Here is an 11,257-nt window from a genome sequence, read left to right on the forward strand (position 1 = left end):
CTATTATGCTGTACATTAACATTAGAATAATATAATACTATGATTACTAACCAAATAAAATAAAATTTTAAAATAGAAAATGATCAGTAGATCAGTAGCTATTAAAATAGATATAAGATGTATTGTGAACATAATTTCGTAATAATAAAAAGCATTTAAAAATCAAAAAATTAATAAATCCATTCGCGTTTAGCTCAATTTACCATTTAATAAATATTTAAAACTTTAATTTCTAACAAAATATCTATATACATACACATTAAACTCAAAACACTAAAATATTAGATTTTTTATAATGATCTGTCTGAAATATTTTCTGACAGCTCACACTGCATTAAAAATAGCTTCTTTGGGCCAACAAAATACAACTGTCAAAACCACGTGTTTTGTTGACGTTTAACATATCTCCGCGATCTATAATTATTACACAAATATGAATCAATTGATTTCACAATTTGAAAACATTCAACTGAACGATATTTTAAATATTAAATATCTAAAGCGCGATCCTTTAAATACTCAAACTTGCTTTGTATCCAATAATGTTTTTGAAAATTTGTCCATTTTACCTGGTAGTACAGTGCTATTAGGCGAAAATTCACACACATTCATATGTAAAATATATCCAAAGATGCTTTTAGCAGATTATATAATTGAACTTGATAGAAGTGTATATTTATTAAATAACAAATCTGACAATCGCTCATCCGAATTTCAGATTCATAAAAATTGTATCAAAACGAATTCCACGAAGCCACGTGCATTGAAAGAAATAAACGTGGAAATTATTTTTGAAACATTTCAAGACATGTTATTGTCTCATGGCAGTGATAAGGAACTTTGTGGCTTTTTGAAAAATTATATTTTGACTCTTTTAACAGTTATAAACAGATGCCATGTTAATTTAGACAACTTTCAACATCATCAAAAGTTAGGAATATATGAAATAATAGTGCATATGAATAATGATAACCCTGATAAAAATGTTGGAATGATATCTGAAAATACAAAAATTTTAATAACCAAAATTACCTACAAAGAAAAATATAAATTAGAAAATACAATTTTGCCTCCTCTCTATGAGATGGATTGTCATGTTGAAAGATTGATGGAAATAATAAACATTAACAAACTGTTTTCGACAAAATATTCAGATCTCTCATTACAACCGTCTAAGCAGGTTTACTTTTTTCTTTTGGCTCAAATTATAACATTTAATTTTTAATTGTTATAATATTTTCTTGGTTGAATTTATAATTTTATGAAAATAAATATTTCTAGATTCTTCTTGTGGGTCCTACAGGATGTGGAAAATCTTCAATTGTAACTTTCATTGCACAAAAATCTGGATGTTCAATATTTTCTATTTATGATCACGCAATCAGTCAGAAAGAACCTGGAGAAACTGAGTCAACCATTAGAGATATATTTGACCAAGCATTTGCTTGTGCAAAAATAACAGGTTAATTTTTAACTTTCTGTTTAAATTTTTATTATTATTAGTTACTTTTGACCATGATTTGTGCTTCAGGTCAATGTATTATCAATTTGGAAGAAATAGGAAACCTTTGTCCTAAGAGAAAAAACAGTAGTTCTCATGTTCAAAGAGCAGCTACTCAAATTTTATTATTACTTGATAAAGCTCAAGAAGTGCCTGGAATAATTGTAATAGCCACTACTAATAAACCCGATCAATTAGATACATCACTACGACGTCATGGCAGACTTGAAACTGAAGTTAATAAAACAACTTACTTAATTTTTCACTATAATAATATTATTATTGTAATTTTTCTCTAATTTTTATATATTTATGTTTTTTCTTTTTAGATTTATATTGCTCCTCCAACAGAAATACAAAGACAAGTTATATTGGAAAATTTAATCACCGAATTAAATTTAGGTTTATCTAAAAGCAATACTAATAAATTGAGTCAATCCTTAGCATCAATGACTCCAGGATATGTCGGAGCCGATTTGAAACAAATTTGTCAAAAAATTAAATGCACACATAAGACTGTAAATATACTCATTTAATTTAACAAACGACACTTTTTAAACATGTCTTTAAATGTACTTTAAAATTATCTGTAGTTTGAAGTGGAAGATAATACTCTTGAATTCTGGACAAATGAATTTCGGCGTGTAATTTCTACTATGAAACCAGCATCATTACATGGTACTCTAGGCTCAGTAACTATCGGTCATGTAACATTTGATGATCTTGCTGGACTCAGAGACATAAAAAAATCACTAGAAATGGCTGTTTTATGGCCACTAACGCATGCTCAGGCCTTTGCTCGAATGGGCATAACTAGACCTAAAGGTAATTTTTAAATAATTTTATATCGATACCCATAAATGACAAAGATATAACTGTCTTGATTTATATAATTTGCAAACTGAAATCTATGCACAGCTAAACTGAACAATTTTTATTTTAATATTATGTAATAACTCAAGATTCAATGGCCAACAATAGTGCTTAAACGTATTCAAAAATGGCTTTATACTAGTTTAACGAATAAGCATCTAAATATTCAAAGTTGATGAATAAAGTTTAAATATAAAAGGACAATGTCTTTTTGTATTAAATATTTTAAGTTTCATTCATCCCACTCATATTGCAGGTGTATTACTATATGGACCTCCTGGTTGTGCCAAAACATCTCTAATAAGAGCGCTAGCATGTTTAGGAACATTCTCACTGTTGTCATTATCTGCTGCTGAATTATATTCTCCATTTGTCGGAGATGCTGAAAGATTGATAGTAAAACTTTTTGAAAGAGCTCGACAAAACTCGCCATGTTTGATATTCATAGATGAAATTGGTAAATATTTCATGATCTTCAATTGATTTAAAATATGGTATGTGCCATGTTTTCTTTAATAAATTTTTGTGTTTGTATTAGATGCGCTCGCAGGTTCTCGAGGTGCTTCTAAAGAAACAAATTCAGATATCCAAGAAAGAATCTTAGCATCGTTACTTACGCAAATGGATGGGATTGGAAATCGTAGTAATGTGGCCGATGCGAGTAAATCTGTAAATATAGATGATGGGGTCATCGTTATCGGTGCAACTAATCGACCTGACATGATTGACCCCGCTCTCTTGCGACCTGGACGTTTTGATAAACATATACTTGTACCTCCACCAAATGAAGAAGGAAGATTAAGTATTCTCAAATTAATCACCAAAAAAATGCCCATTGCTGAAGACGTTAATTTAGGTGATGTAGCTTCAAAAACTGAATATTATTCTGGTGCTGATATGAAGAATATTTGTGCAGAGGCTGCTCTTATAGCGCTATCAGAAGATGGTATGGATGTAAAAACAATAACAAATAACCATTTTATAAAAGCTCTCTCTACAACACGGCCGTCTTTAAACAAATCACAAATAATGCAATATTATAAAGCTGTTTTTTGAAAGTTAATTTATCATATTTTAATGCTGTGTGAATATTTATTATAACGTTTTTTTTATTATTATTTTTCCCTTTCATATGTTTTTATTCTCATTATATAAATACATTTTGTAATTATAATTATCTGCTCCTGGAATTGCGTGTTAATTTTTTTTACATTTACCAGTGTCTTAGGTCACCCCAATATGACACTGGTAGATGGACCCGATGAAAATTAAATTGTTTTTATTATAAGTAAAAACCCTCTACTTAACTACATATAAATAATATAAAACACCAATAGAAAAATCAATTAATTAAATAAATTTTCAATAGATAGCGCTAAATACTCCGAGACTATTGCCCTAGACGAAAAATTGGTAGCAAACAGTATATATAGAAGTTTTTTCTTGATCTGTTATTATATTCGTACGTTTTGTTGGCAGTGTTTTAGATGTGACATATATATGTCGAATCGAAACGATACTCGATTTAATTAAATAAGTGTTACAAATCCACCAATTATTTAAATATTTTCATTGAATTTAAACTTACATTAAATTAAACGTATAAATTACTAAAAATAATTGTTTTAGATAATATATTGATAAAGCTGAATCTCAAATCTCATCTAACTCCAAATTTTTCTGGAGTTTTGCTAAATCCTTTAAGAATAGCAAACCCGAAATACCCAATAGCGTTTATTTTGGAAATAAGTTTTCTGACAGCGTCAATGATTCAGTGAACTTGTTTGCTGACTTTTTTAAATCTGTCTATGACATTACTATAAATAATAATTTTAACATATCCAAATTTCTAATTGAAACGTCATCTAACGACTCACTACCTACTGTAAATGTATCTATGTCCAAACTTTATAACATAATTAATCATTCTTTATCCTGCAGAATATTTCCCAGTTTATGGAAACATGGCTATTTGTTACCTCTACATAAAAATAGCGACACGAATAATGTTGAAAATTACAGGGCTATTTTTGTATTGTCTACCATCCCTAAACTTTTCAAAAGCTAAGTACTAGATGAAATTTCATCATTCATAAAAAAAACTGATTATACCGCATCAACATGGATTCGCATCTGGTAGATCTACTCTATCCAAACTACTAGTATATGAAAATTATGTTTCTAACGCTCTCGCTAATAAACTTCAAGTTGATTCCATATATACAGATTTTTCCAAGGCTTTTGACAAAGTGAACATTGAAATTATAAAAAAAAAATTGTATAGTGCTGGCATTAGGGGCGTTTTACTTTACTAGTCCAAAAATTATTTGCTAAACAGATCATTAACTGTAAAAATTGGTCCTGTCAAATCGTATTCGTTTACCTCCACAAACGGAGTTCCACAAGGGTCGCACATTGGGCCTACACTATTCAATGTTTTTATTAATGACATGATTCAAATTTTCAATAATGTTCATATACTTTTATTTTCAGATGACGTTAAAATTTTCAATTCTATTAGTAATATTAACGATTGTTTGTCTCTGCAAAACAATCAAAACAATCTGCATGCATGGTTTGAAATTAGCAGGCTTTTTTAAAATATTGATAAATGTAGTATTGTTAGATTCAGTAGAAAATCTACCAATTTTGTTTTTGACTATAAAATTAATAATGTTGCATTGTCGTCTAAATCCATTATTAAAGACCTAGGCATTTTTTTGACGAAAAACTTACATTTATTCCTCATATTAATTGTATCACTAAAAAATCTTCAAAAATCCTAGGCTTTGTTATTAGAAATTCAATTCTTTTAACAATATTAACACAATTCAATTATTATTTTTCTCATTAGTAAGGAATCAACTTGAATACAATTCATCAATATGGTCCCCTAGTTCACAGGTACATAGTAATTCCATTGAGAAGATTCAGAATAGATTTATTAGATTCATTAATTATAATTTTTTTTTAAATCTGGCCCTGTCACTAATAAGTATATAAAATTGAATATGATCAAACTTTGTGACAGGAGAATAATCAATGATCTATTATGTCTCAGTGGCTCTATGGACTGTAGTGAATTAGTGGACCTCATAAATTTTCATAAAACGGGAAGATTTACCAGATGAAACTATTTATTCCACATCCAAAAATATGCCACAACTTTTTCAACATAAATTCAACGTTACCCAGACTTCAACAATCATAAATAACAGTATCATCTTATACTACCCAATATGACAATATTTATCTATCTCTATAACAGGAAAGCAAAAAATGTAAACTGTTTTATTTTACTTTATGTTATTTTTATTATTTCGTTTTTACCATATTTTTATTATTTCATTTTTACCATAACAGGTTGCCCCAAATCGACACTATGGCCAAACATTTACATAATGTACCATTTACTATTGAAAATAATAGTCAGGTGTCAATAATAGGTAGTTATGAGTAGAGGTAGGATAGTCACAGTGCTATCCATTGTTCGGCAAACCTTTAACAATGCATTTACAACCTTTGAACAATACACGGCCCCCTCAGGCTCCGGTGACTAGTTATGAGCCTATTTCTGTGGAGCGTCCCGACAATCAAATGGATAAATTGACAAACTCTGATAAGAAACGGTCGACCTGAACATCAACCAGCCTCATAAAATACTTCTAATCATACATGATATTGTACATCGTATGATTTCTTTCAAGCTAAGGGTTGAAATCCGGAACTTCAGTCGTTAGTAGCATACCCTAACCACAAAATGAATGCTGTTACTAATGCAATAAATATTTATTTATGGTATAAAAAATGTTTATTGTATTGTAAATTTACATAAAATTTATGTAATAACAAATGAAATATTTAAAAAATTCCATACCCCACAAATGCTATTTAACTATGATCCAAAATTAAAAGGAAAAATCATTGAAACTGTTTCAAAAATTTTATTGTAACAAGCAATACATACATACAATTGAACAAGATCTCACAAAAATTCAAATTACATTCAATATAAAGTATATAAATTATTGTATAAGATGATAAATATTTTAAAAGAAAATTATTGCCGTGTTTCAAATTTACTAATAAATATCTATATAAATTTGTCTTTTCTGATAATTTACACATAATTCCTGCAAATATCAAGAAATATATGTTTATGAAATAATAACTTCATCAATAAATTATGACATAATATATTCGACTGATTTGTATAGATACACTTTATTTAAAAATAAATGTTTTAATAATAAATAAAATTTTCTATTAATATATTTGAGTACTGTACAAACATTATCCATACATGTAATCCATAATTAAGTAAACTATACATAACAATATTTCCTTTTCCGATTGCTACTATTGTATAATACTAAGTAATATTAGGGATAAAGAACGACAAATATCTGTATCAATTTTTTTAAATTTCAATTTGGTTGCCATTCAATTCAATTTTTTACATTAGAATCAAACTACATCATAAATAAAATTAAAATATACATACCCCTAACACGTACTTGCGTTATTTTTCACATGGACGATATGGATTTGCGATTAAACAGTTTTTGAATATATTGTTTCTATCGAAGGCTAGGTATTATTTTAAATAAAAATATCAGCTAAGTTTTTCGTGATGAATTTAATATAATAATTGAAAGTTAATTTTATTTTCATTACACTCAATATTTTCATTATTTTATTTCAACTAAGTTAAACCATTTATAATATAATAAATTTATTTATATATAATATGTAATAGATTGATAAAATATATATACACTTACTCACATAATACATAAATTAAATTTTTGGAAGCTTTAACAATAATTATATAATTGAAATATCATTAGATTGACTAAATTTAATTGCTACGTTTTTATAATAAAGTGAACATTAATTTTCTCAATTAAATCATATGTAAGATTTGAAAATAAAATATTCATTTGATAATATTTACCTATAATTTTTTTCTTTATTACATAATATTGTCATATTTATTATACACACAAAATTGTTTTGTTAATGAGGCGGAATTCACAATTTATTATATATATTGTTTTATTTATATTGCATTTAAGTTAAAAAATTGACATTTCAATTGCATCCACAAAACATCAAATATGCGAGATAAAATGGTTGTCACGTATTTTTAAAATAGGTAACTAAAGAATGGCGGTTCTAAAGAGTCTGTGCCAGATTTGTAGGACTGAAACACTTTATCCAAAAAGTAATTTTTTTTAATATTTAGTTATAACTCAGTAAAAAAAAAACGAATGCATTCCAATATGTAAAGTATTATAAATTCATTACCAAAATTACTTACAAAATTATTTTATTATTCATTCGAATGCGTGTCACAGCCTTTCACCCCCTATTTCCTACCGAAAATTAGCTACATACATACATACATATATACGAATTATATCATGGTTATTACTCATAAATGTGACAAATTTATGTTTCCTAAGCGTGTCATCAAATTATAAATATCATGGTTTGCAATTGATTATGCGGAACTTAAAATTTTGAAACTATCGAATTTTTTACCACTTCGTTATTACTGTTATCATTATTACTGTGTATCATTTTGTTTATATAACTTTACAGCTTCTATATAAATATTAAGTACATGTTTAAGTTTTGGCACATCGACTCTCCAGAACTTCCACTCCTACTATTCTTGAAATACAAATTTTAATGGAACACGTTGAAAATATATTCATTCATTGATGTAATGATGAACAATAAAAACATTAAAATCACACGTACTGCTTTGATTGAATTTGAGCCGCCAGGTGGGCTGGGTTCTGGTTCTGTAACGTTTTCAGACGGTTGCAAATAGCTGTTAGCACCAACGTTGATCCGTTCAATCTTATAATTCACTTTTTTCGGATTAGTGACTTTCATTGCGAACTTGGTAAAACGCGTCAATAATACGTATAAGTTATTAGCTTCGTCGAATGCAAACCTCTCCACCCAAGTAATGTGTTTCGTGTCATGAGCAAGAATGCTATGACCGATCGAAAAGTTCACCGTGAACGAATCCCAGCTAGCGATTGAATGATCCTGAAGTAGTCCATAGTAGAGGATGCCCTTCTCGTCCATGATCATCCCGTCTGAATAAGATGATTTGCTCCCCATTTCGATGATGTTTCTAGTCATCATAGAAAACGAGTTCGAGATCGATCTGTTTCTTAACCAAGATGCATGCATTGCGTATAATTTAAAGCTGAAAAGTGATGAGAAAAAAACGTATCTCTCAATTACTTCATTTTCTTTTGTATAACGAGGACCGAGCGCTATTCCATTAATGTTTCCGGATATATCCATATCACCCGGGTGTTGGTTTTCATTCGCATCCGCCTTCATTGAACGTGAATCCGAAAATTTCCAAGCGCTATTTTCTCTCCTACTGTACACCACAATTCCAGGATTCGTTTTACTATTGTCAATTATGTATGCGTAACCACCATCAACATCGTCAATTACTATGTCTTTCAAGTAGCTATCAGCACCAACAATTGTATTAGGAAAGACGTACCGCTCCAAGATGACGCTGTCATTTTTGAGATCGACTAAAACGAGAGACGGCAGACATATTCTTCCATTCCTATTTCTTATATAACTTATCGACGGTCTTCCATTATCGATCACCCACATTACGCCATCCAAATCGATCTCGAAACTGTGCACCGATTGAAAGCACGAGCATTTTCCCAAAGTGTTCATTTCCCAATTGGGAAACGGTGTGACGAGGCTGTCCGTGATAACTTCCGGTTCCAAAGGTAGTTGCCCCAGAGTTGCTGGCACTCCTAGCTTTAATCTCGGCATGGCCAAGTACATCGTGTCGTTGAAAATTTTAACATTCGATATAAATACATTTTCAGGGATGTATAAACGTTGATGTAATACACTCTTGTAGTGTCTATGGGAGGGCCAAGTAAAATTGACGGTGTGCCATTGATAAACTAGTTGAAACTTATTTGGATAGTCGTCTTGATTTTCCTCGGAGCTGACTGGATGAGCGTTGGAGAGTTGGAAGAGGAGAAAGAGCAGCAGCCACACGACGGCCATGGTTGTTAGTGGCGCGCCGCAGCACAACTGGAGGACACCGAGCCACTGATGGCGCCAGTCTGGCGCCCAGCCTCCGACGCACGGTCGAACCCCCATAGAACCCACACCATTTTCCCCCTTACCCCCATACTATTCGAATGGTTTCGCAACATTCACTCCTACAGACTACGAAACTACAGTAGTGATTTTTAAAGAGGCTGCGTGACCTATTATATTAAACCGTCAATGGATAATCTTTATCTAATGGAATATAAAATTTTAGAATAGAATTTATTATTCAAAATAGGTATGTAGATCTATCTGCATACCATTTTGTTAAATCCCTAAAAATAATTTATAATACACCCATATATACTAACTTGAAAAAACTGCATGCCATATATAATATTCCGTTTGTTACAGACGTTACTAACAAACTAACCAGTAGATTCTATGACAGAATCACTAATAACCATACTACATAACACACTTGTGAAGAGTCTCGGTGATTACAACAAAATATCTATACCCTTCAGGTATAAACACAGATTACCTAAACACAATCTGCTTTAGGTCATCGACTTTAGTGAGTCTTTAATTAATATTATATATCAGATGTATTATGAGCATTTATAAGGATTGTAAATAGGTTTTTGAGCTCTTTTTCCTATTATGCTGTAGATTAACATTAGAATAATATAATACCATGAATACTATCCAAATAAATTAAATTGTAAAATAGAAAATGATCAGTAGATCAGTAGCTATTATAGTAGATATAAGATGTATTGTGAACATAATTTCGTAATAATAAAAAGCATTTAAAAATCAAAAATACCATTTTGTGGACTAACCCGTCCCTCGATTTACGCGATAGATGCGTTCCACGAAAAACCGCATTGAAAAGTCGTGGATAAAAACTGCATTGCAGTTGATTATATTTTCCTCAAGCTAGTTGGATAGCTTCGCTCATATTCCAGTAAATATATCCAGTTATTCAGAATCAATCCGATTTGTTTTCGATTTCGAGATTAAATATTAACGACAAATCTGTAAATTTATCCCAAATTGATTATTACCAGTTGACCTCAATTTGTTGCATGCACCACGCGATGATGCATGTGATAAATCTAAAAATGTTTTGTTAAATCACACTAAATTAAAATCTCGTGTATCGCCGAACACTAGTATATGAATTGGAATGCTTAAAAAGCTAAGAATCATTTCATTTCCATATTTTTTGCAGTTTCGTAAAATTATTAAGTTGATAAGATATCGATTCATTGAGTAGATTTCGATGACACATTGAGTACATTTCGATGACTAGTAACGATGGGCTTTTCCTCCATTTTTTTTCAGGAAAAACCAGTTACTCCCATGAAGCCCATAACAAAATATTAATTAATATAAGGTGTTGTTAATGAAATTTACATAAATTGTAAGTTCAAATGGTCAAGTAGGCTAATCAATATTTTGTGAAAAAAAGAATGTGCTCAAAACGGTCGGTGAATTTTAATAAGGCGACATGAAATTAAAACAATTCTTCGAGTTATTAGAAGATCGCATTAGATTAGTGGTCGGGAACTCTTTTCGTGCAAAGACCCAATACGGGGAAAATTCACAAAATCACCGAAATCTGAGAGCGCTCCATGTTTTTTAAGAAATATTGAACCAATAAACTATTTAGTTTTAAATCGGGTTTTATATGTATTGTAAATTTTATTCGGATGGGGTCTTCTGATGCTTTCGAAACTCTTGTAATCTTAATTTTCTCTAATTGTAATATTTTTAATAATTTTCCAACAATATGTTTGCTTTCAGGGCAAAAGT

General features: G+C 30.1%; 2 protein-coding genes across 3 annotated transcripts; one reads left to right on the top strand and one right to left on the bottom strand.

Moving 5' to 3' along the window:
- The first annotated feature begins 337 nt into the window (after nt 1-337).
- LOC143923078 (ATPase family gene 2 protein homolog B-like) lies at nt 338-3,562 on the top strand. Of its 2 annotated transcripts, none has more exons than XM_077446579.1 (8): nt 338-381; nt 719-1,180; nt 1,282-1,462; nt 1,532-1,737; nt 1,831-2,019; nt 2,095-2,326; nt 2,631-2,831; nt 2,913-3,562. In XM_077446579.1, the coding sequence occupies exons 2-8, from the start codon at nt 809-811 to the stop codon at nt 3,428-3,430; spliced, it is 1,899 nt and encodes a 632-aa protein (XP_077302705.1). In that variant the 5' UTR covers nt 338-381; nt 719-808; the 3' UTR covers nt 3,431-3,562. The 2 variants fall into 2 exon arrangements, with proteins under 2 accessions (XP_077302705.1, XP_077302704.1); XM_077446578.1 differs by having other exon boundaries at nt 352-614.
- A 4,506-nt stretch (nt 3,563-8,068) lies between these two features.
- LOC143909169 (protein yellow-like) lies at nt 8,069-9,448 on the bottom strand. Its single transcript, XM_077427071.1, has one exon. It carries the CDS (start codon nt 9,446-9,448, stop codon nt 8,069-8,071), a length of 1,380 nt encoding a protein of 459 aa, XP_077283197.1.
- Between the last annotated feature and the right edge of the window lie 1,809 nt (nt 9,449-11,257).

Source organism: Arctopsyche grandis, chromosome 3, assembly GCF_051622035.1.
Source record: "Arctopsyche grandis isolate Sample6627 chromosome 3, ASM5162203v2, whole genome shotgun sequence".
Classification (NCBI taxonomy): Eukaryota; Metazoa; Arthropoda; class Insecta; order Trichoptera; family Hydropsychidae; genus Arctopsyche; species Arctopsyche grandis.